General features: G+C 38.8%; 1 protein-coding gene across 1 annotated transcript in view; it reads right to left on the bottom strand.

Moving 5' to 3' along the window:
* PEX7 (peroxisomal biogenesis factor 7) overlaps nucleotides 1-26665 on the bottom strand; it is a 93567-nt gene that overhangs the window by 10676 nt on the left and 56226 nt on the right. The window contains exon 9 of the mRNA XM_008006897.3: nucleotides 8041-8140. Coding sequence (XP_008005088.1) covers nucleotides 8041-8140 — 100 coding nt within the window. The remainder of the gene's footprint in view (nucleotides 1-8040; nucleotides 8141-26665) is intronic.

Here is a 26665-nt window from a genome sequence, read left to right as displayed (position 1 = left end):
AGATATTGGTGAGAAATAACTCATAAACTCGATACCAAGTTGAATTTAGGAAGTGTGAAGAGACAGGAAAACTAGGATGACTTCCCAGATCTCTCGTATGGCCCCAAAATGCAATCAATTGACCAGGTTAGGAATACTGAAGGAAAAGCATGACATCTACTCAGATCTCACAGTAAAGTCCGCTGGATACACAGGGCAAGTATCCTAGCATAGAATTATATGACAGCTTCAAGGAGAAGTTGTACCAAAGTAAAAGGGCTAAGATTGAATATTGGAGAACATCTACTTTTGGAAGGATGGTGATGAAGATATTTAGCAAAGAGGTAAGGAAGAAGAGGTCAGCATGGTAGCATCGAAAAAATAGGACAGGAAGATTTTTTTCAATGGCTAAATAAGAAAAAAGTCGGAAAAAGGGCTAATTTGGTTTTCAGGAGTTTACTGGTGATCTTTTTGGGCTTAACTTCAGTTGAATGATGAAAGGAAGACAGGTTTAAAAGAGAGTGTAGAGTCTGAGAAACTAAAAGCAAGAGGTCAATCTACTAATTCTAGATATTTTAATAATAGAAGAGAAATAGAACTTACTGATAGTGAGACAGGACAGTGGGGTAAGCCCCATAGAGCTTTGAAAACAGAAGAACCGATTGAAGATCTAAAAACAGTGGGTAAGGGAAGAAGCAAAGGTGTGGATGAGGGAACCAGTGAGAAAATTAGAAACCCACTGGAAGGATGGGAAAAAAAACAGAGATAACATGCAAACATTTTGGGGTGACAGAGACGGAAGATGCTCATTCCTGGGAATTTTCTTTTAACAGTAAGTAGAACATAAGGTCAAATGTCCAGATACTGACACTGAAAAAGGTTGAGGAAAGATACAGTGGAGAATGGGCTAAAAAAATCAAAAAGACTTCAAAGGTAAAATCAGAAAGACTTCAAAGGTAAGTTGAGTAGGACCAAGAGCCCAAATGAAGTTTTTTTAAAAAGCTATTTGAAGTGTGCCTAGTCAGTATGTTTGGTGGGTTTTTAGAAGCAGTGCTTCATAATCAAGAGAAAGGAAATTGAATAGGAAAGTGAGTGATTCAGAAATGGAAGCTCAGAGGCAGATGTCAACAGTAATGGGATGCTATAATTGCAAGGGGTATGTATTAGTCCATTTTCACGCTGCTGATAAAGACATACCTGAGAGTGGGAAGAGAAAGAGGTTTTATGGACTTACAGTTCCACATGGCTGGGGAGGCCTCACAATCATGGCAGAAGACAAGGAGGAGCATGTCACGTCTTACATGGATGGCAGCAGTAAAAAAAAAAAAAAAAAAAAAAAAGAGCTTGTGCAGGGCAACTCCCCCTTATAGAACCATCAGATCTCATGAGACTCATTCACTATCATGAGAACAGTGCAGGAAAGACCTGCCCCCATAATTCAATCACCTCCCCCTGGGTTCCTTCCATGACATGTGGGAATTGTGGGAGTTACAATTCAAGGTGAGATTTGGATGGGGACACAGCCAAACCATATCAGTGTGTCTATGCAGTGCAGAGGGCAGCAGACACAGCCTAATACCATCCATCTAAGGAGCACACTGATATCCTACAGAGCTGGACCTGGGAAATGTTTTATGGCTTGGGGAAAACAACAAGGACTTTTTATATCATTGTAAGCTAAAAAATTACACAATTATGAAAGCATCAATGAGGAAACAGCAGAGACTAATGCCTGAGGACACCGACTGTTTCCGGCACTTGTTCTTTTTAACTCTAAAGCTAGTCTGTGACAGACACAGAAAATATCACCTGACATAAAAGGTGAACAGGACACAAATATCCTAACTACCAATAATGCTTGCCATCTTCTAATATCCAATTTTTCAAACTCATTAGAGAATTCTTAAATACTTTTATCTATTGTCAACCATTAAACCTGATATCAAAGATTATGGAAATAGAGATTTGAACCAAAACAAGAGCTGAATTTTTAAATGATACCTAACCAGGCACAGTGGCTCATACCCGTAATCCCAGTACTCTGGGAGGCTGAGATAGGAGGATCACTTGAGCCCAGGAGATCCAGACCAGCCTGGGCAACACAGTGAGACCTCATCTCTACAAAAAAGTAAAAAAATAAAAAAGTGGTGCACACCTGTAGTCCTAGCTACTCAGTAGGGTAGGGTGGGGGTGGAGGCTTAAGGTGGGAGGATCGTTTGTGCCCAGGAAGTTAAGGCTACAGTGAGCCATGATGTACCACTGCATTCTAGCCTGGGTGACATAGTGAGACCCTGTCTCAAATAATAATAATAATTAAAAATAAAAATACATCTAAAGAACTAGTTTAAATCAGAACCAAATCTAATCATCTTACACTGAAACAAAACAAAAATATACAAAACTACTTCTACTCTATTAATATTTTAAAGAAAACTCATTATATAGGAGCTACATATTCCTAACATGGACAGATTCAGATATTCACTAATTAAAGATTATGTTAGGTGGGGCATGGTGGCTCATGCCTATAATGCCAGTCCTTTGGAGGCCGAGGAAGGAGAACTGCTTGAGTTCAGGAGTTCTAGACCAAACGGGGCAACATAGCAAGATCCTGTCTCTATGAAAAAAAAAAAAAGAGAAAGAAAGAAAAGATTGTTTACCAAGCATTTTGGGAGTCCCAGAAGGTAAACTTGTATATGTAGTATAACCAAACTTTGAAAAACTTGAAAAATACACACACAGATAGAGACTGGAAGGGTAGCTACCATTGGGAAGGAGGGGTTCAGATTTGGGAAGAGGCTTCTGGAATGCAAGCCATGTTCCATATCTCAATGTGGATAGTGGTTATACAGGGGTAGTCACTTCTGGAAAACTAATTGAGCTGTACACTTAAAAATATGTGCATTTTAAAATACAAATTTACATTTAATTAATTGTAAGAAACATAATAATATGGTAAAACAGATTTTTTAAAAAAACATAATAATATGGTATAACAGAAATTCTTTCTTAAGTGGGGAGACTATAGGTACTCTTTTCTCTTTCTTCTAAATGTAATTTCCAAAATTTTGTCATGAGGAAAACATTAAAGCTTATTAAACATACTGCAGTGATATCTGAAAGTGATAACGTTTACTTTAAAAGAGATTAAAATAATAAATATGCCCCAAAAAGAATGTATAAAGACATGTAAACATGTATCCAGCTTATAAATACTAAACTAAACATCACTGAGCATTTGGAAGAGCAGAATTGATATTGCAGAGCACAAAGTCAGGAATTCTAAAGATAATATAGAAATTCCAATTATATAAATAGGTATATTATAGGTCTAGAATCATAAACTTACAAAAAGAAAAAGAGTATCCAATTTAGAAATAGTAAGGATAAGAAAGAAAAGATAAAATGTTAGAACTGTACAAATCATGATTAGAAAAAAAAAAAAAATCAAAGAAAACGATGCCTTCAGACTGCTTAACAAAAGAGGGCGTAGAGCATTTCTCAGCAATTATCCTTAAAGAATGACCCCAGACACTTACTTGTCAAGTTTTAAACTTTCAAAGACAAGATCTTACATTCTGTTAAGAAGAAAGGTGGTATAATGTAAGAATGCCCTTGACCTCATTTCTCAGATCTCTAAGAAAGGAGAAGCTAAAAAGAAACAGAATTATACACAGAAGAACTCAGATAAATCTCTTTTAAGACTGAGAATATATAAAAACACAGAGCCTTAAAGTAACATCAGCAAGGTCCTACAGCTGCTAAGATCACAAGAGACAATAGGTATATGAAAGCAGATGGAAAGATACTAAGAGGTGACAGAAAGATACTTTCTAAGGGAATAAAATATGATCAAAGAGCAAAATTAACTTACAATCTGTAAATCTGACACATTATGAGACTAAAGGATAAATACAGTATGTTAAAAATAACTTGGCTGGGCACAGTGGCTCACGCCTGTAATCCCAGCGCTTTGGGAGGCCGAGGTGGGCGGATCACCTGAGGTCAGGAGGTTGTGACCAGCCTGGTCAACATGGCGAAACCCTATCTCTACTAAAAATACAAAATTAGCTGGGCACGGTGGCACATGCCTGTAATCCCAGCTAGTCGGGAGGCTGACGCAGGATAACTGCTTGAACCCAGCAGGTGGAGGTGGCAGTGAGCCGAGATCGTGCCATTGCACTCCAGCTTGGGCAACAAGAGCAAAACTTCATCTCAAAACAAACAAACAAACAAACAAACAAAACTTAAACCACCTACTATACCAACAAAGGTTAGTGTGGCAGATTTTAAGTGACTATCAATTCTTCACAGGCCCTCCCATCAAGCGGTAGAGTCTATTTCCCACTCTTTGAATCTGGGCTGGCCTCGCAACTGGCTTTGCAACAGAGGGAATGCTGTGTAGCTTCCAAGTCCAGTTCTCAAGATGACTTATGGCTTTTGCTCTTGTCCTCTTGGAAACACACAACTGTTAAATGCAGAGACCTGGACGCACCTAGAGACACACGGCCTGGAAGACAACCAGCACTACCCACCAGACACACTGAACAAGGCCTAAGACTACCCAGCCCTAGTTAAGCCACCAGATGGCTGGAACCACATGGGTGGCCACAGGAAAGACCAAAAGAAGAACTGCTAGGGTGAGCCTGGTCCAAATTGCTGACTCACAGAATTGTGAGCAAGTAAAATCATTGTTTTAGGCCAGTAAGTCCTGGGAGTTGTTCGTTACAACAGACAAAATAAGTGAAAGGAAAAATATGGAGATACACGTAGAACTTGATTCATATCTCCCCTAGAAAGGAGTTTGATGTGGCCTGCAAAAATACAAATTCTCTCTCTCCTCTAGTCGCCCAAGATGCTGAAAGACCACCAAGGGCAAGATGGTGGTCCCAGTCCCTGCTGTCTTGAAGCAACAGGCCAAGAAAGTGATGAATCCCCTGTCTGAGAAAAGGCCTAAGAATTCTAACACTGGACAGGACATCCAGCCCAAAAGGGACCTCACCCAGTTTGTGAAATGGCCCCACTATGTCAGGGTGCAGCAGCAAAGAGCTACCCTCTGCAGGAGCCTAGAAGTGCCTCCTGTGATGAACCAGTTCACCCAGGCCCTGGGACCACCAAACAGCTGCTCAACGACATAAGCTGGCCCACAATACAGACCAGAGACTAAGCAAGAGAAGAAGCAGAGACTCGGCTCAGGCTGAGAAGAAAGCTGCTGGCAAAGCTGCTGCAAAGGGCAAAGTCCCCACTAAGAGACCACCTGTCCTTCAAGCTGGGGTTAACACCGTCACCACCTTAGTGGAGAAGAAGGCGGCTTAGCTGGTGGTGACTGCACATGACGTGGATCCCACTGAGCGGACTGTCTTCCTGCCTGCCCTGTCTCATAAAATGGGGGTCCCTGACTGCGCTGTCAAGGAAAGGGCAAGACTGGTCCACAGGATGACCCGCACCACCGTCACCTTCACACAGATTAACTCGGAAGACAAAAGGGCTTCGGTTAGGATGGTGGAAGCTATCAGGACCAATTGCAATGACAGATATGATGAGATCTGCTGTCACCGGGGGGTCAGTGTCCTTGGTCCCAAGTCTGTGGCTCACACTGCCAAGCTGGAAAAGGCAAAGGCTAAAGAACCTACCACTAAACTGGATTAAATGTACACTGTTGAGTTTTCTGTACATAAAAATAATTATAATATACACAACTCAAATGTTTGTGTTTAAAATGTATTAATGTTAGATATATTAAAAAAATAAAATACTGGATGAGATCACCATCTTAATTTGAATAAATTCTATTACTTAGGGATGTATGTCCTCTGATTAAGTCCTCTCATCACAAAGTTGCTTTTAATAAGGTAGGTCTACTATGTGTGGAGGATTTAGAAAACATTTGGTATTCTTCAGACCTGGGCGAGGAAGCACCACAGCTGAGGAAATGGGGGCGCTGCAGCTGCTGCCACAGGTTCCAGTCTGGGCTCACAGAGGACAGGTAATAGAAATACGTAAGGATGAGGATTTAATGAATATTTACTTAGGATCCTTTGTTTGGGGGTGCCATGTTTCAGTATGTACACTATAACTTTTTAAGACTAAAATAGAAAAGAGGTACAATCATTTTATTAAAAACCATCCATAATAAATGTATCAGAAAAGGACTAGTTCATCTGAAACACATTATATTTATGCTGAAAATAATGCCATTTCACTCATCACTGTTTCAGGTTTTTCTCTTCTTATATGCCATTAAGTCATTTTAAATGATTATTTCTAATGTTAATGGAAACTTTCTAATACCGAATGAAAATCTTTTAAACTCAGAATTACATCTTTAATTCCTAAAATGAAAAACTCACAGGCCGAGAGCTCATGCCTGTAATCCCAGCACTTTGAGAGGCTGAGGAAGGTGAATCACTTGAGGTCAGGAGTTTGAGACCAGCCTGGTTAACATGGTGAAACCCCATCTCTACTAAAAATACAAAGATTAGGCCAGGCACAGTGGTTCATGCCTGTAATCCAGCACTTTGGGAGGCCAAAGCAGGTGGATCACTTGAGGTTAGCAGTTTGAGACCAGCCTGGTCATGGTCAACATGGCGAAACCCCATCTCTACTAAAAATATAAAAAGTTAGCTGGGTACAGTGGCATATGCCTGTAATCCCAGCTACTGGGGAGGCTGAGGCAGGAGAATCACTTGAACCCAGGAGGCGAAGGTTGCAGTGAGCCAAGATTGTACCACTGTACTCCAGCCTGGGCTGGAGTTAAAAATTAGTTGGGTGTGGTGGTGCACGTCTTTAATTTCAGATACTCAGGAGGCTGAGGTGGGATAATTGTTTGAACCTGGGAGGTCGAGGTTGCAGTGAGCCAAGATTGCACCACTGCACTCCAGCCTGGGTGACAGTGTGAAACTCTGCCTACCGCACCCCCCCAAAAAAGAAAAACTTATATATTTATTTAAATTTCAGAACACATTAATGTGAAGTGGGATTTTCTTTTTGTTTAACTTATGACAGTTATCATAAAAGCACAATTCCACAGTCATGCTCTAGAATTTCCAAATATTGTGTTTCACTGATATGTTGGTTCTTTAACATAGTCTGTAAAGGGCCTTATCACTCAACATACTGTAGTGTTTCTGACTTGACTTTACAATTTCTAAAATGAAAAAGCTTTTTAAAAAAAAAAAAACCTGAGGGATATTTAAAGTGCAAAGTGTCTACTCTCAAGTCCTCAAGAGAACAAAAAGGGAGAAATATATTGTTTATTAACTTAAATAGTAGACATTCTCCTCTACTTGTTCTCCATCTGAAGGCTCCCATTCAACATGTGGTGTGGAGACAAGGGCGACAGTCCTGAGAGGGTGGTGACCTGCCTGCCCATGGTCTCAACTGCCTAGTGGGACAGCTGAGTCAGGACCACATGCTCCTGACTCCTGCCAACCTGTGGCGACAATCCTGCCGTATTCCATCTTTCTCTTGTCACTTTTCTGTTGGGAGAGGCTTAGAGAAAGTCTTCAAAATGTTAGGATAATACCTCCTGGGAAGGTTCCTTTTTCTCTCACAGAAATCAATCTTTCAAGAGGAGAAAGGTGGCCGGGCGCGGTGGCTCAAGCCTGTAATCCCAGCACTTTGGGAGGCCGAGATGGGCGGATCACGAGGTCAGGAGATCGAGACCATCCTGGCTAACCCGGTGAAACCCCGTCTCTACTAAAAAAATACAAAAAACTAGCCGGGCGAGGTGGCGGGCGCCTGTAGTCCCAGCTACTCGGGAGGCTGAGGCAGGAGAATGGCGTGAACCCGGGAGGTGGAGCTTGCAGTGAGCAGAGATCCGGCCACTGCACTCCAGCCTGGGCGACAGAGCGAGACTCCGTCTCAAAAAAAAAAAAAAAAAAAGAGGAGAAAGGTATGGGAACTTTCTTGATACCTCTTATTCCCTAGTAGTTTAATGCTCAAACACACAAACTTATATAGCTAAAATGGCAACAACGTTATTCATAAAAGCAACGCATGCCACACAGAGTTGGCTGTGAACTTGGGCAGAAGAGAATATCATGATATTGTATCTGTTACCTGAGTGGGGCTCTGAAGACTGAAGTCTAAACCACAAGTAAACTCTGTATGATGCTCCACTGTTTCAAGGAGAAAGTCAGGCTTTGAAAAGTTCCAGAATCTATGAAGATAAACAAAAGGGAATAATTTAAATGCTAAAACTACCAAAAAACTTGTATTAAGAAAAAATAGATATTTGACATAGCAAAGATTTTATCCAAACAGGCTCAACCAATTCATAAATACAGAACCCCACTATTAAGCCCCACATAAAAAATCCTATAAGAAAAAAAAAAATGTACTCCATTCTATTATATAGAAAAAAAAACCTAATTATTCATCAATCTACCCTTATAAAAGATTATTCTACTCCCATTAGTATACCTGGTAGGACAGAAGCTTAACAAGTTTTAATTTAAAATATGTTTTTATATTGCACAAGGACATGAGATGATAGTCAGTATGCTTTTGTAGCAATTTCTAAAAGCATTCATGGCTGTAAAATAAGGATACTGAATTAAATGAACGCTAACAAATCGTGATTTTAAATACGACTTCATTTCTCAACAACTGACATGAAAGATCTTAGGCTTAATTTAAATTTCAATAGCAATTAGAATTCTTTGAAAAAAATCTGTTCTCTTATGAAAATCTCTGTAATTCTGAAATTATCTTTTTTCTTTTTTGAGGCATAGCCTTTCTTACAGATTCCACATCAATATAATTCCTAGAATCAAGAAAAACAGAAATGTATTTTCCTGAGCCAATATTATGTATTCTACTTAACCTCCATAGACTGAAAGTGGTAATATTTACCATAATCAAGCTCTCATTTGTACTGTGCAGACAAGAATTTGGCCCTGTTTTCAATACATAACATAGTACTTTATTTCGAATGCTTTATTTGCTCATCATCTTTTTTATTTGACTCTAAACACACTATAAAAATGGCACTTTCAGGATCATAGAGTCATATCCTAATTCAGCTTCTCTAATGATCTACAACATGGCACACTGAAGGTTTAACAGATCCCGTTGAAAGAGTAAATTCACAGAACCAAGAGCCATAGTTTGTTTAACCTGGTGGCATTATTTTCCTAATAAATACAGAGTTGGCCCTATTAAGCTTTGAAAAGGGTTGTTGCTATGGATAATCCACTGTGTGGGTACCAAAGAAACAATGAGTAAATAGCTCATTTATCAGATTACTGAAATCTACAAAATATTTGGGGAGAGTGACTTTACTTTTGAAAATTTGTCTGTTCAGCCAAATGAGGGAACAAGCTGTACACATTCTCAGAAATCCTAATAGTGGTCTCCACTGTCTTTGCATATTTGTTTCTTTGAATTCTAGAGACAGTGAATTATATCAAAATCTAATTTTCTGGATCCTGATAATGTTTAGAGAAGCAAAAGTAAACATATAATTTTGTAATTTCATTTCTAAAACATGGTTATTCACTGATTTGCATTATTTGAAACAATAATCAAATGATTTTGCATGTGGCTACCATGTTCCAGAAAATACTCAAAATGATTTAAAAATAGGCATTTAATATGGCAAAAAATGAGTTAAAGGAATATTAAGGGTAGGGAAGTAAGATGGCATCTGCAATGAGATTGGTACATTCCATGAAGTTCTATGTCCTTGACAGGGAAGGACCTCAAGATGCTAAGCTTTCTAGCAGCCAAAGAAAAAAGGGAGACAATCAAGACCCAAATGCTTGGTGTCCACAACCAAATTGTTCCTGGAAAGCTCAGAAGGAAATTCTCCCTTGGGAGTTCAGCGACAAGAAACCCAACATTTATGTAATAAGAACATCCTCAGCATCTGTGAGGAAACATACAGATGCTTTGCCAGCTGCTGCATATGAGTGAATGGCATCACCCCCTAAAGGGCAGTTTAAAAGAATGGGTCTAAGGGAAAGTCAATTTGATGTCATCCAGGTATTTAACTCTCTGACTTCATTTGAAATTTAGATTTTATTTCAGCAGAATGGATAGACTAAATATTCTTTATGTAAACCATAAAAATTGGTTTCTTCTAGAACATAAGGATAATACAAAGCAACGAGAATTTTATACTCTCCTGATAAATTCCTGGAATACAGTTTCTGTTGTTTTGAGCCAGCTTAGGACAAAGCTGCACTGAGATAAGATAAGGTGGGCCTTATGAAAATTAAGATGCCTCACAAAGACACCTGGGTGCAGCTATCCAACTTCAGTCTGAAAGTGTGATGAGGGAAGTCACACTTTCAGGAGAACAGTGATTCTATTCAAAAGTCCATCTGAATTTGCTCTAATATACAGCTAATGGGTAGTCAAAGCCTCACAGAGTTCTACACCACAGAATCACAGACATAATTTTAACCTGGGAAAAACGATCCAGTATTTATCTGCATCTTGCAAAGAATTCATCAAAGAAAATACATGCTGAAACTCTTCTTTGGTGAAGGGAGGGTTAGTCTACTGAATGGCATAAAGACACTTCATTATACCATTTCACAGCTCTGGTAGAAATTATGTAACACACCAAGTGTATACATTATGGTACAAAAACTAAGAGAGGTTCATTTCCAACAGAATGGCTGACCTGGTTTCTAGATCAACATTTTAAAAACAACTAAAAACCCTGGAGGAAACATAAAAACAAACCACCACCATTAAAACTTCATTAAAGCATTAGTGAGGAACACTAATAGTGTAAAAACCAAGTAAAGTAAATAGTAAAAGCCAAGTAAAGACTGGAACCCTGAGCAGTAAATGGAACAAGGAAGCCAGCTTTTGCCTTGAGAGGATTTGCTAAACAGAGACAACCTAAGCTTCAGATTTCTTCACCTCAAGGGGATCAGGAGTCAGGAAAAGTTTTTCAATCAATATTAATATGCAAAATTTAACAATAATTTTCAGTAGTGAAATATCAAAAATATTGTTAAATACGGTAAATTATACAAACTAAGTTGAGAGAACCAAATGCTAAACGGCATGTAAATATACTATAATTTATTATTCAATTGCTAATGGTTTTTTAATAACAAAATAAATATATGTATTTCTTTCCCCATTCTCACTCTCTAATTAGCAACCACTGTTAATAGTTTCATGAGTATACTTCCAGAGTTTTTCTGTGTATCTCTATTCAAGTTTCACCTGGAAAGAGTGAGTTGAAAGGAGGAGGAGCTAACAGGAAGAAAGTGGGTGTTTCTCCAAGTTTTCTCAAGTTTGCAATGAAGGGAGTGGGCATGGTCTCTCCTTGCAACCTTCTGGATTCAAGCACCCCATAAGTGCTATATATCCAAGGGCCTTCATGCATATATCGCGTAAGTAAAATGGGCTCCTTTTTGCTAGGAGAAGTCATACTATAATATATCATTAAGTGGTCAAATAAGGCACATTATTCTGAAGTGAAATGTTTGTTTTGATCCAGCACATATACTACTTGGTGCCTTTTTGTCTCTTTGCTGATGAAATCATTGACTATTTAATCTCCCTCATGGGAAGTAAATATACTGAATAAGTCTTCAATGATTAAAAATATTACAGAACTGTAGGAACATTTTTCATTTAAATCATTATGTCATAATGTCTTGGTTATTTTTTGCTTTTTGGTTCCACAATTCTTGAACAATGCAAGTATACAGCACTATATTACATCTCTCTTCTTTAAACATTTTATTATTACTTTTTTTTTTTTTGAGATGGAGTCTCGCTCTGGCGCCCAGGCTGGAGTGCAGCGGCGCGATCTCGGCTCACTGCAACCTCCGCCTCCTGGGTTCAAGCGATTCTCCTGCCTTCGCCTCCTGAGTAGCTGAGATTACAGGCGCATGCCACTACGCTCAGCTAATTTTTGGATTTTTAGTAGAGATGGGGTTTCACCATGTTGGTCAGGCTGGTCTCGAACTCCTGCCCGCCTTGGCCTCCCAAAGTGCTGGGATTAGAGGCGTGAGCCACCGCTCCCAACCTATTATTACTTTTTTTGGAGACAGTGAAATCATAGGTCCCTGGCAGCCTCAAACTCCTGGCCTCAAGCAATCTCCCCCACCCCAGCCTCCCAAACAGCTGGGACTACAGGTGGGTACCACTACGCATGGCTCCTCATAGTCTGTATTAAATAAAATGTCAAAATCATTTTAATGATTAAGCTGAAATTACTTACTTTCTACTTTAACCAAATGTAATTTGAAATCTCTATACTAACACTTGAAATTTAGCCAACAGATGAATTCAGCAGAAGGTTTAAAATATTTTTTTAAAGTTCTTTCTTTTCCTTTTCTGTACTCAACTTATGAGTTAGTCACAAATTACTTATAAGTCTTTCCTTACTATGAGAAAGGGACAATGTTCTGGCTATTTTTCAATGCCTTACATGTACATTAATCTTTGTTGTGTTTTTGTAATTTTAAGCAAATTGCACTATTATACTCCCCTCCATTTGCAGTACTTGGGCACAGTAGTCTCTAGAGCAAGTAGCAAAAATGTAACTACACTTACTTTCACCTCATTTAGTTACTCACTCATTCAACAATTTATGAGTCCTTCCATGTGCCAGGTAGGTGGTAAGCACCATATGCAAGACAGACATGGCCTCAGCCCTCCTGTGCAGCTCATAGTTCAGTGAGATCAACTGACATGTTTTTAAAAATCACCAAAACACAAATGTAATGACAACTGACAAGTGCCCCAAAAGGACAATGCAGGATGACTTAAGAGGATGTCCTGAGGAAGTGACATCTGAACTGCAAATCTGAAGGTTGAGGAGTTAGCCTGGGAGAGAACAGGAGAGCAGCTTGTCCCTTGTCTGCAAGGAGCCTGACAGTGTGTGACCAGGCAGGCCCATGAGGCTGGCGCAGGGAAAGGGAAGAATGTTCCAGGACATAAACAGGGCCAGGTCAAACAGGTCTTGTAGGTCATTCGAAGAATTTGGGATTTTCTCTTTAAGAAAAGAAAGAAAAAAAAACCACTGAAGGATTTTAAGCAGCAACTTAAATTTGTGTGGTCAGTTTACTTTATTTTAAAGCATTTTAATAAACATTTTTCATTTAGAAAAGTTCTAAATTTACAGATAACTTGTGAAGATAGTAAAGGAGGGGTCCCATACACCTCAACGGCCAGGTTCCCCTACTGTTAACATCTTGTCTGTGGTCAGCTTTGCCTTCAAAGGTGTCTCTGGCCACAGTGAGAAGAATGGACTTGAGGGCTTGAGCGGGTAGGGGAAGATCAGTGGTCCAAAAAGAGATCATAGCAGCTTGGACTTAAGGTGCTGACCGTGATGATGAAGAAAAGTTGATGGACTGGAGATTTATTTAGGCAGAAGAATTAATACAACCTGGTGATTAATGGAACAGAAGACATAAAAAAAGATTCTCATGTTTCTTGCTTCATTCATAATACTCATAATACTTCCATGCATTTATTTATTTCTTAATACAAATTTCTCCTCCTTTAATAGGCAATAAGCTCCTTGAATTCAGGGACAGTGTCCTATTCTTCTTTGTATCTCTTGCATGTATAAAAATGTCTGACACACGGTCAACCAAAGAATTTATGGACACTCATGAATGAATGAATGAGCAAATAAATATACAATGAGTATAACTATTCTCATTTCAAAGGTGAAGACAATATGGTCCAGGAAATTAAGCAATCCATGGTTATACAGCTAATAAATGGCAGTCCCAAAACACAGACCTTCCTGACATCATGTCCAGTACTTTTTCTACTAAAAAAGATGGCACCATACATTTTTTTCTCTAGGCCTAGGTCATGCCAGAAAATTTTAAATATAGGTGGGCAGGATCTGGAATTCTTCAGGTAGTTTTGATGAACACCCTGAAAGTTCAAATAGGCCTGGACCAAGTCAAGTATTCCCCAAACTCTTCAAACAACAGAAAGAATTTCATAAGCCAAAGCCCATGCATGCCAAGAGCCCATTAGTCAGCCACTTACAATCAAAACCCTAAGGAAATTATGAGCCAGAATACATCTGAACTACCATGGCAAGGACTTCAGGAATTTTCTTTTCTCTCTTCTAATATTTTTTACATGCACATACTGCATCCTCTAGTCTACTGTGCTGTCTCTTTCTAACTTATGTATCACTCACCCCTCTTTCTGTAACCACTCAGATTTCCATCCTTTTGCAGTGAACCCCCTATAGAACATATGGACTCACGGGCCTATTTCTTTATGATCGGTATCACTGTTGGAAGGGATTAAACAACAGAAGTGGTCGGGCATGGTAGCTCATGCCTGTAATCCCAATACTTTGGGAGGGCAAGGCAGATGGATCACTTGAGGTCAGGAGTTCAAGCCCAGCCTGAGCAACATGACAAAACCCTGTCTATCAAAAATACAAAAATCAGCCAAGCATGGATGGTGGTGGATGCCTACAGTCCCAGCTACTTGGGAGGCTGAGGCAGGAGGATCGCTTGAACCCAGGAGGTAGAGGCTGCAGAGAACTGTGACCTGCAGTGAGCCTTAGCAACAGAGTGAGACTCTGTCTCAAAAAAAAAAAAAAAAAAAAAGAAGTTGTTGGCTAGCAAAACAGTTTTATAGAGTTAAGCTATTCAATCACTGAAAAATATTTATTGGGCCGGGCGCGGCGGCTCACGCCTATAACTCCAGCACTTTGAAGAGGCCAAGGCGGGTGGATCACGAGGTCAAGAGATCGAGACCATCCTGGCCAGCATGGTGAAACCCAGGTCTCTACTAAAAATACAAAAATTAGCTGGGGGTGGTGGTGGGCGCATGTAGTCCCAGCTACTCGGGAGGTTGAGGCAGGAGAATCACTTGAACACGTGGAGGCGGAGGTTGCAGTGAGCTGAGATTGTGCCACTTGCACTCCAGCCTGGCAACAGAGGGAGATTCTGTCTCAAAAAAAAAAAAAAAAAAAAAAAAAAATTATTAATGATAACATTCATTTATTTGCATGATTTGATTAAAAATTGTTTTTTGGTTTTGGAACTTGTACTAATAATAACAAAAATAAAGTTTAAAACAGAAAAAAAACCTAACTACCTGCTAAATGAAGAATACATGATCAATTGTGAAAAATTACTGAACAATTTTCAAAGATGTCTCTCGGAATGCTCAATCACTAATATCCAGAAACCCCACATTTACAAACTTTGAAGGTTACATATGATAAAATTCCAGACTTAAGCTTCCCTCTCAAAATGAGTCCATCACAATATTTCATCTAAAACTCTAATCAGATCAATATTTTAGAGGAGCAGACTTTACTTCATCACAATAAACATTAAGCCTGGGAACCACATACCACAAAGCCTAGGGTACTTGGACAAATTAATGAAAATCATCAGGCTGATGGAAGGCCTGCTCTGAGAGTATTTATGGCAGAGATCCACAGGGACGCAGGATGACTTTCTGAAGAATGCCACATCTCAGTAAGAGGAGATAAAGGAAAAGAGCCAAAACTCCTCTGTGGTTTGTGTATTGCTTACTGGTACAAATCAAAGAATCATGAAATGACTTTTGCAATACAGTTTCAAATAAATACTTGACTAAAAAAGAAAGAAAACTGGAATAACTCTACTCATGAAATAGTATCACTGTCTTAGGAATAAGAATAGTCTGTGTACATCTGAAGAGTAACTGGCAGCACCAAAATGTGGCCACCAAGAGCAAAAGAGCATTTCACCGATGGATAATGTGACCACACAGCGTTGCTTTAGAACTTCACCCCATACCTAAATGTTGACAATCATTAAGCTTACAGCAGCTGCCTATGCTTTGGTCATTTATTAGCAACATTACCATGAAATACTTAATGTCCTCATCTCTGCAGCTAAGCATTTATGAATAAATCCACTCAGGCCGTCATGTAATGGAATGTCCGCATTGCTTACGACGATCTCCTTTATTTAACAACTCTCTCCTCAGCAGACAGTGGACACAGTGATGGGGGTGTGGAGGGGGAGAAGATAGACACCGACAAAGAGAGAAAAAAACAGAGCAGACCAAATAATTCTGTTCCTTTTCTTGTAAATGGACATGCAAACTTGAGGAAAGAAAAAGAAAAAAAAAATCAGCCTGCAGGACGAGGAGGAATGACAAAGTCAGCTGTACAGTTTCAGTGCCTTCCACAGGCCGCACTGCGCACGGTGCTCCTGCCTTTGGGCTCTGAGGGACCCCACCGTCTGAGAAATATTTCCCCGTTTACATTTAAGCTATCTAATGATGGTTTCTGTTTTACACATGTGTGCACAGACACACATACTGTAAATAATATAGTCAAGAAAGATAAGGGACTCTGCTGAATTTTATTTAGGATGAAAATAGATGAATAATTACAGTTTTTTATTCTCCATATGGTTCGTTCCATTAAGTCCAATCTCTAAGAATTCCATTTTAGAATATTTAGTGTTGCCACACTCTAGGGTTTCCGGACAGGCCTCAAAGGGTGCATTATTCATCCTTGTGCTCTCTGGGAACTGTGTAAACTACTACCAGCTGACTGGCAGTACCCAGTTGGTCTAAGTAAATAGGCTTACTATGTGTGCAAATAACAGAGAGAGGGAAAGACAGGTTTTCTGCTCAATTATTCTTTTCTTAAAAACTATAATTGCACAGATTAGAGTCAACTAATTCTACAAGGTTTATAACAGAAAACAGCAGCTTCCTGCTGTACTTTCCCAATCTTTCACCTCAGAGGCAATCACTCTAAATTCTTTTAGTTGCTTCTTCTGATATTTTACTCTATATTTCTAAATAATATGCTCATGGAGGTCATTTATTTTGTCATTTTCAGATATTATCTTTTGACTTCCTACTCTGAAAAATGAGAAAAAGCAATATCTACATTTAAAAATACAAATACATGCAACCAAATCTACTCAGTTGCCTTACTGAAACCGCACAATAGGATTTTTTAAAAAGTATGATGCAAATTAACTGACAAAGTCCATAAATTTTCTGTAGGAACTAATCAGCAGAATTCAAAGTTCAAAGCAGTGACTTACACTGCATTAAGCTAAGGCTTAACATTCCTCGCTCCTTTTAGATTTATCTATTTATTCATGTGCTTGCATTCGGTTATGAATTAGACATGGATCTGGTTTGATTCTTAAAGAAAAATGTTAGTAACAAATAATTCTGAAAATGCTCTGCAGTTATAAAGCAAGCTATTTAAAATCAAAAGTCTTACAAGTTTCTTTCCAATTAATGTATGTTGTTTCATTTTAGAGGAAATTATTTTCATTTTCATCTGGTACTTAACTTACAAAAGTATACTTCACTTCATGAAAAGATCTTTCCAGTATGATAGTAATTAACACAAGCATTTTCTAATTTAAACAAGTCAAATGGAAAAACTCTTTTGGGACATATTAAAAAACTAACATATCAACAAACTTGGGAGTTATTGCTTCATACATACAAATATGTATCTTAACCCAAAGGTATAGGAAGCTTAGAGATTTGTCAGTATATTGCATATTACAATTGATTTGAAGAAAAAAATAAAAATGTTAATCTGTCACTTTAGTTAACAATCAGGAAATACGATGGTTCCAAATGTGCTAAATACTAACATTCTATTAGTTAGTTAGTGCTGACTTAATCACAATTGAACAGCAAGTTTTCTCCTTGGAAAAGATTTCGCATTCCAACAGGACTTTCCACCTTAAATCGTTTTATTAATGACTGCTTCAGAAATATTTAAAGCGGAAACCATATTAAAACACAAGTGTTTGAGCTTCCACAGTCAGAGTGACCAAAGGATATCACAATTTTTCATTTAATTCAAATTCACTTACATATATAAACATGTACTTAGTATATCCACATCCCAGGAGTCAGGGACAAAACAATAAAACAGAGAAGTCCTACCCTGTCCGGCAATGTGCTTTATTAGCACAGAATAAATTCAGTACTAAAATATCCTTGCAAGGATTACACACATCGGGGAATGCAAATATTCCCGTTCTTAAAAGGAAACCAAAGACGACTATTAAGATGCTTTTCTAAAGTCATTGGTGAGGTGTGGTGAACCTGTCTCACAAAGTGAGAAACAGCGATAGGGTTACAAAGACATTTCTAGCCAAGATATCTGAAGGCACAGAACATTTTAAAAATCTCTGATCATCCTAAGAATTTAACTGTAGTTCCTGCTAATGTTAACAATCAGTATCATATCATTAGCCACATGATTTCTTGTGGTCTGATGAACAACAGTAGAGGAATTAAAAACAACTATCTTAAAAGATGAGGTAAAATGATCATCTGAAGCTGCATGGCAGCTCATATTCAGCCACATTTCTTATCTGTTTACTCTGACTGACCTTTTTTTGTTGGTAAGGGGGACTAGGTAAAGTTGAAATGAAAGGTTTGTGAGGCAGAGTACATATTCAACTATACTATCTATTTACTTTGGCTGACCTTTTTTTAAGGGGAAGGGGAAGAAAGAGAAGTATCTGCCTGTGGAAATCTCTGTGCTAATAAACATAAGGATCAAAAAAGCCCATCAGACACACCAAAGTTAAGACACTTACTAGATAAGGGCAAATCCCATGAGAGTATCTGTGACAAAGATAAAAGGTATTTCTGCATCCTCTACTTTAAGATTTTAAGTTTACTATAATCCAATTAAAAACCATTTTCTCACTTAACACAATATAATAAAGCTAGTTATCTTATTCTACAATTAAACTGATATCATTAAATAATAACATTAACTAGAAGGTATCTCAGGCTCTTATTTTGCATGAGTAAATACGGCTTGCTTTTTTCTCAAGTGTTTTTATTTTGAAAATTACCAACCCACAGTAAACCTCAAAGAATAAAATGAACACCCATATGTCCTTTGCCTAGTTTACTAACTGTTAAAATTTTGCCACATCTGTTTTATCTTTCTCTCTCTACACATATGCATATGAAGGAATATTTTTGCTGAACCATTTAAAAATAAACTGTGGACATCATAACTTGTCTTTGTCATTTTGCTGGTTTTCAGCAATTTTGATCAGAAATATAAGAACATATTTACAGTGACATGACAACAAGAATAAAGTCTGAAGAATATATATGGGAATAAAAAATAAAATTCTGAGTGCCAGATATGGGCCAGGTACTATGGGAACAGCCTTGCATATATTGATATTTAAATCTCATAACAGTACATCCTATGACTGAGGAAACAAAGGCTCAGGGAGGTTAAGTCACTTTATAAGAGATCAAATATAACCAAATTACATCAATTATATATTAAGTAATATATAATTAAATTATAACATAGCTAGTAATGGCAAATTCAGGATTTTAAGCTGTATCTCTTTCTCTATTACATCATGCTGCCTCCTTATGAAATAATTTTTTCAACAAATGTGTGTAGGTAATAATAACAATTTAGGGGAAATTTTCTAAATACGTTGAAATGAAGTAGAAGTGGTCACCTGGTAACAGGTTTTGTTTGTTTGTTTGTTTTTGTTTGTTTTTTTCAAGATAGGGTCTCACTCTGTTACCCAGGCAGGAGTACAATGGCAAACATGGCTCACTGCAGCTTCCACCTGCTGGGCTCAAGAGATCCTCTTGCCTCAGCATCCCAAGTAGCTGAGATCACAGGTGTGTGCCACCATACCTGGCTAATGTTTTAATTTTGTAGAGGTAGGGTCTCATCATGTCATCCAGGCTGGCCTCGAACTCCTGGGCTCAAGAAATTTTCCCACCTTGGCCTCCCCAAGTGCTGGGAATACAGGCATAAGTCACTGCGCTCAGCCCCTCTGGGAACAGATTTGAATCAAATGCCCAAACACATTCAACTTTGTATGATGTAACCATTATCCTGGTTCACGCTGCACCATATTCACTAGGTTCACTCTCCTACTTCACCTTCACAGTGCAATGAAAATTCCTATTCACAAAGCTCCTTAGTGACTGTAAGCAATATAATTATGTTATTAATGTAATGCTAGGTAACGTATGAATGATTAATATCTTAACTCTCCCTAAAGTACTTACATTTTAAAATGGGAAACATTATTACTACTAATATTCTCATTTAAAACATCTGCTATTTTTTTGAGCTCTTACTATGTGCCAGAGTATTTACAGATACTACTTCATTTAATCCTCTGAACATCCCAGCAAGGTAGATCACAGTTCATTTCCCATATTTCACAGCTAGTAAATAGAGGAGTCAGCTTATCACTTCAAGTATGACTCACTCAAAGGTCTACATGCTCACCCCACTACGTAATAAATGTCTAATCTATAGAACGTTCCTAAATATCTCCAAAGAACAGGGATGTGGAGGGACAGAGCTGATTCTAGATAACTTCCTACGCCCAATTTGTACTTCTCTTTCACCTCCAAGGAGCAGAGGACAACAAAAGGCTAGATGGGGTTGCTTGCTCTTGCTGCTGTAAAATAAAAATTATTACCTCACCCTTGAAGACTAAAGCTGAAATGGCCTCAAGCCCAATGAGACAGCCTTCTGTCACCACCCATTCTAGCCTTAATAATGACAAACATAGCAAACACTTACATAGTACTTACTATGTGCCAGCATTTGTGTATATTAGCTCTTCTGAAGCAGAAGCAGCTTTCCAGACCCTAAAGAAGGCCCTACCCCAAGCCCCAGTGTTAAGCTTGCCAACTGGGCAAGACTTTTCTTTACACATCACAGAAAAAAACAGGAATAGCTCTAGGAGTCCTTACAAGGGTCCGAGGGACCAGCTTGCAATCCGTGGCATACCTGAGTAAGGAAACTGATGTAGTGGCAAAGGGTTGGCCTCATTGTTTACGGGTAGTGGCGCAGTAGCAGTCTTAGAATCTGAAGCAGTTAAAATGATACAGGGAAGAGATCTTATTGTGTGGACATCTCATGATGTAAACGGCATACTCACTGCTAAAGGAGACTTGTGGCTGTCAGACAACCGTTTGCTTAAATATCAGGCTCTATTAATTGAAGGGCCAGTGCTGTGACTGCATACTTCAGCACACTTAACCCAGCCACGTTTCTTCCAGACAATGAAGAAAAGATAGAACATAACTGTCCACAGGTGATTGATCAAACCTACGCCACTCAAAGGGACCTTATAGAGGTTCCCTTGACTGACTGCTACTTCAACTTGTATACGATGGAAGTTCCTTTGTAGAAAAAGGACTTCGAAAAGCGGGGTATGCAGTGGTCAGTGATAATGGAATACTTGAAAGTAACCCGCTCGCTCCAGGAATTAGCGTTCAGCTGGCAGAACTAACAGCCCTCACTCGGGTACTAGAATTAGGAGAAGGAAAAAGGGTATATATATATACAGACTCTAAGTAGGCTTACCTAGTCCTCCATGCCCATACAGCAATATGGAGAGAAAGGCAATTCCTAACTTACGAGGGAACACTTATCAAACATCAGTAAGCCATTAGGAGATTATTATTAGCTGTACAGAAACCTAAAGAGGTGGCAATCTTACACTGCCAGGGTCATCAGAAAGGAAAGGAAAGGGAAATAGAAGGGAACCGCCAAGCGGCTATTGAAGCCAAAAGAGCTGCAAGGCAGGACCCTCCACTAGAAATGCTTATAGAAGGACCCTTAGTATGGGGTAATCCCCTCTGGGAAACCAAGCCCCAGTACTTAGCAAGAGAAATAGAAAGGGGAACCTCATGAGGATATAGTTTCCTCCCCTCAGGATGGCTAGCCACCCAAGAAGGGAAAATACTTTTGCCTGCAACTAACCAATGGAAATTACTTAAATCCCTTCACCAGACCTTTCACTTGGGTATTGATAGCACCTATCAGATGGCCAAATCATTATTTACTGGACCAGGCCTTTTCAAAACTATCAAGCAGATACTCAGGGCCTGTGAAGTGTGCCAAAGAAATAATCCCCTGCACTGCAGGCCATACATTTCAATCCTGTATCTTTAACCTCCTTGTTAGGTTTGTCTCTTCCAGAATCAAAGATGTAAAACTACAAATGTTTCTTCAAACGGAGCCCCAGATGTAGTCCATGACTAAGATCTACTGAGGACCCTTGGACCGGCCTGCTAGCCCATGTTCCAATGTTAATGACATCGAAGGCACCCCTCCCAAGGAAATCTCAACTGCACGACCCTTACTACACCCCAATTCAGCAGGAAGCAGTTAGAGCAGTCGTCAGCCAACTTCCCCAACAGCACTTGGGTTTTCCTGTTGAGAGTGGGGACTGAGAGACAGAACTAGCTGGATTTCCTAGGCCGACTAAGAATCCCTAAGCCTAGCTGGGAAGGTGACCATATCCACTTTTAAACATGGGGTTTGTAACTTAGCTCACACCCCACCAATCAGGTAGTAAAAAGAGCTCACTAAAACGCTAACTAGGTAAAAACGGGAGGTAAAGAAATAGCCAGTCATCTATCACTTGAGAGCACAGGGGGAGGGACAATGATTGGGATATAAACCCAGGCATTCGAGCCAGCAATGGCTACCCGCTTTGGGTCCCCTCCCATTTTATGGGAGCTCTGTTTTCACTCTATTAAATCTTGCAACTGCAAATAAATAAAATAAAATAAAATAAAAAGCTTGTGTTACAAATATTAGCCATCCAGAGAATCTAAAGGTAGTATCTGTATAGTTATCAGTGCTAAAAATTAAACAGGTTATTGCTGGTCTTATATCTGAAATCTTTTTCTTCATGTTAAAATGGTTTTCTGACACTAAAAATATCATCAATCCAATCAGATTTAAAATTCTTCACAGGATAAATTTAACTCATATCACATGGAGTAAAAATCCACCAAAAACGCACCTTTTCTGACCTTTCCAATCAGTGGTCACCGCATTCAAATAATGAGACTAGACTCACATAGGCATTACAACGATTAAAGTCTTATTCTTGACATGTGTTGAAAATTACAAATATACATACATGTAATATAGTCAAAAGTGAAGGGTTTTCAAATGATTTTGGCTTCCTTTTCTATTTATTTTTCTTGTTACAAGAAAGTCTTCGATAATCTTATATTGGAATACACAATCACTAGCCTCCAGTTACACTCAGTATAGAGGTGAAACAGTAATTTAGTAGCTACAATATATGTTAAAATTAAAATTATAATTCTAAAAAGATGATGTTGCTTCTATATACTGCCTGTGAAGCAATGCTCCACTTCGTAGTTGGAAAATGTTCACCAATTTTTCAAGAAAAAGGAGAATTCCAGGTTTCTGGCTTGTTTGAATAGGGATAAGGTTCCCATTAACTGAGATAAATAACACAGATAAACAAGCAAAGAAGGAGTTCAGTGTGAGATTCCTGTTTGGACACTCAGGTGCCTGTGTTCAGATACAGCAGAATATGCAGGCCTAAGGCTCTCAAGAAAGGCCAGACCTGGAAGAAGGGGCTGGAATTATCATTTAGAATGGGCATGTAAAAAAAAGTTCTAAACCAAAGGGAGATGACCAAGTTTAAGGGGAAGGGAAGGAGATTCTATGATGAACCCTAAGAAGGAAGGGTCAGAGGAGAGTAAAACAAATAAACAAAAAAGAACATGGAATCTCTAGGATAAGGAGTTTCCAGAAGGGAAGGTATGATCGACAGTGTAAAACAGAAAAAGGTTCAGCATGACAAATGCTGACAAGTGGACTAGATTTGGTTTCACAGAGGTCGCCAGTGGTTTTTGCCAGAGCAATTTCAGTAAAGAAGTAGGGACTGAAGCCAGTTGTGCCATTAGGAAGAACTGTAAGTGCCTATGCCTATAAACTTTCAAAGGTCTACAAAATGCCTGAGAGCTGAACATTTAAATTAAACTTTTAAAATAATTAAATTTAAAATTAATAAATTAACATTACTAATTGATAAACCTGGCACTCAGAAACATTTCATTCCACTTGGAAACAATTTCTAGGTTAGGGTTTTTTTTTTTTTTTTTTTTTTTTTAACTTCACATGAATTCCTTAGCAAGCATAATGATTGCCAAAAAATCTTAATCAATCATAAGTGAGTTACTCAATGCAAATCACTTCAAAAGCAAAAGCCACAAATCTTTTCAAAATAATTAACCCTATTTAATCAGTGATGTGGATCCACTGTATAGGTTCAAGTGATCCAGCATAGAGTACCCTGGGACAGTGAAGACCTTAAAATGGCCCTGGTGAATGGAAGCTTATGGGGACACTAAAAGCTTGGCTAAGAAAAAAGAGAGATGTAAGAGAGGAGTTAAAGTCAAGTGCAGGATGAAGGAAAATGTTACAGGCTGAGGAAAAAGTCACCAGAGATTTGGACACTAAAGATACAGAGAGATATGGGGGGAGAAGAGGTCGCTTCACGGCGTAAAGTTCTGAATAAAACAAGTATGAGGGATCAACAGCATGCATGTCTAAGGGTTCTAAATAACAGGAGGAATGAAGAGGTACAGATTTAGAGAAAATCTGCAGGCCTAGCTTAGAAATTAAGATAATTTGTGCTTGAGTCCCACAATTATTATTATTATTTTAAAGGTAAGATCTTTTGCTGAATGTGCAGGGAAGAGGGTTGGCAAGATGGCTTTAGAAGAGAGGCAAAGGGCCAGGAGTGGCGGCTCACGCCTATCATCCCAGCACTTTGGGAGGCTGTGGTGGGCAGATCGCTTGAGGTCAGTTCGAGACCAGCCTGACCAATATGGTGAAACCATGTCTCTACTAAACATACAAAGATTAGCTGGGGGTGGTGGTGTGTGCCTGTAGTCCTAGATAGTCAGGAGGCTAAGGTGGGAGAATCACCTGAACCCTGGAGGTGGAGGTTACAATGAGCCAAGATCGCACAAGTACACTGCAGCCTGGGTGACAGCGAGACTGTCTCAAAAAGAAAAAAAAAAAAAGAAGAAGGAGAGGGAAAAGCAATTAAGAATTATCACAGTATTTTTAAGAATGTCTTCTCATATAATTCTTGTAATCACCCTGTGAGCTTGTGAGCACAGATGTCACTAGTTGCCATATTACATATTAATAAAAGAAACCTGGACTCTAAGTTATACAGGATCATTGCTTTCAAATATCTTTTAAACTTTATGTTTAACTTACGTTAAAGATATCCTATTATTGAACCATAAATCTCAATTTTCCCAAGTGCTTACAAATATAGCTACAACACCTTTGATCTGGTCTCAGGACCATGACCTAAGCCACCTCCCTCACCAGGGGCACTAAATACCTATTCCCCCTCCCCCATCCATGCTCAGAGACTCAGCACTTAACAGTGGAGAGAAAAGTAAGGATTCTGAGCATGGTTTGATACTCCCAAGATTTTCAGAAATGTAGTTCACATCCAGTCTTAACAAACATTCCTGAGACAAACTTACATCTACAAAAGTAAGGCATTTTCCCACAGGGTGTTTAGGGGAACTTAAATACATAAAACAGGGAGTGGTCAGTCAGTACGATTAAGATCATAATGACAATTCTGAGAAGAAAGTCTCAGAAGTCATTAGATTTTTCTCTTTAATCAGAAACAAAGCACCAAATGGATTTAAGATGTCCCAATTAAAACTGTTAAGAATACCAAATATGAGATCACCCAAAGATTAATGTCTCATCTCAGTTTATGCTTTCTTCCCAGAAAGATGTTCGAATTCCAAGATCCTGTATGTGGAAATCTTTTTGAACCCATGAGTGACAATATGTAAGAGAAGATTCCAAGTTCCCTCTTCATCCTGCCTAACCTATCTGGTGGATCTGACATTACTGGCCATTCACACCTGGTTGAAAGCCCCTCCTCCCACACAGTTTCTGTGACTATTGCATGCTCTAAGGTTTCCTCCTGTTCCTGGTGGGCTGCTCCTTCCTGCTTTCCAACATGAATTCCCTCCTGAAGGAAGGAATTTTTTGTTCTTTCTGTGCATTTATCTCCATTTGGCTTATTCATTCTTATGGACTGAACTATCAGTAAGTAAATGGTGTCCAAATCTACATGCACAGCCTTCACTTCCAGTCAGTGATCTAGCTCCACAGTTCCAGTTTCTTCCTTTCTGTTGTGTTGCCATTAGTTGGTTCCCAAGTTGAAAAATCTATAATCACTACTTATTATTTTATATAGAATACTCAAAACAAACAAACAAAAGCCTGGTTATAGTACACTTTTGAAAGCTGGGAGCCTCCATGTGATTATGCTTCCCAGTTGTCTGCCTGCTTGTATTGAATGAATCAAGAAAACCAAGTTAAGGCATGAAATGCATCTCAAGGCTTTGTAATTTATTCTATTGGAAGTACATTTTATACAAACAAAGTTATATAGACTGGGCCATATCTAATACGGACTCAGAAGTGAGGAGAGAGGAGATTTGGGTAGTCTAGGCAATGAGGCTGTGTAAATCCAAAACTGTTACTGTATTCTTCAAAAACCAATACAGAACAACAAAGAGAACAAATAAAACTACACAAACCTCAGGTCTTCCACACATCCAAACTTCAAATTAACTGTAAGAAGAAAAATCAAAACAGAATCCTTATGAGCTCGCCTCCCTGTTCCAGCTGCAAGCCTCTGTGAATGGCAAGGGCAGTTTGGGGAACACTGAATGGTACAGAGAGGACAGGAGCTAGGATTAGGTCTACCGCTGACACAAAACCATCATGAGAAAGAGAAAGTGCATCCTATGAGTGAAAATACTGGAAAAAGGCATAATAAAGATTAGATTACAGATTTTAAAGTACACTGGATACCGGGAAGTGATCTTGGAAAGC

The sequence above is a fragment of the Chlorocebus sabaeus genome, chromosome 13 (genome assembly GCF_047675955.1).
Source record: "Chlorocebus sabaeus isolate Y175 chromosome 13, mChlSab1.0.hap1, whole genome shotgun sequence".
NCBI classification, from domain to species: Eukaryota; Metazoa; Chordata; class Mammalia; order Primates; family Cercopithecidae; genus Chlorocebus; species Chlorocebus sabaeus.
The sequence above is the reverse complement of the archived record's forward strand: the minus strand, read 5'-3'. Positions and strand labels throughout refer to the sequence as shown.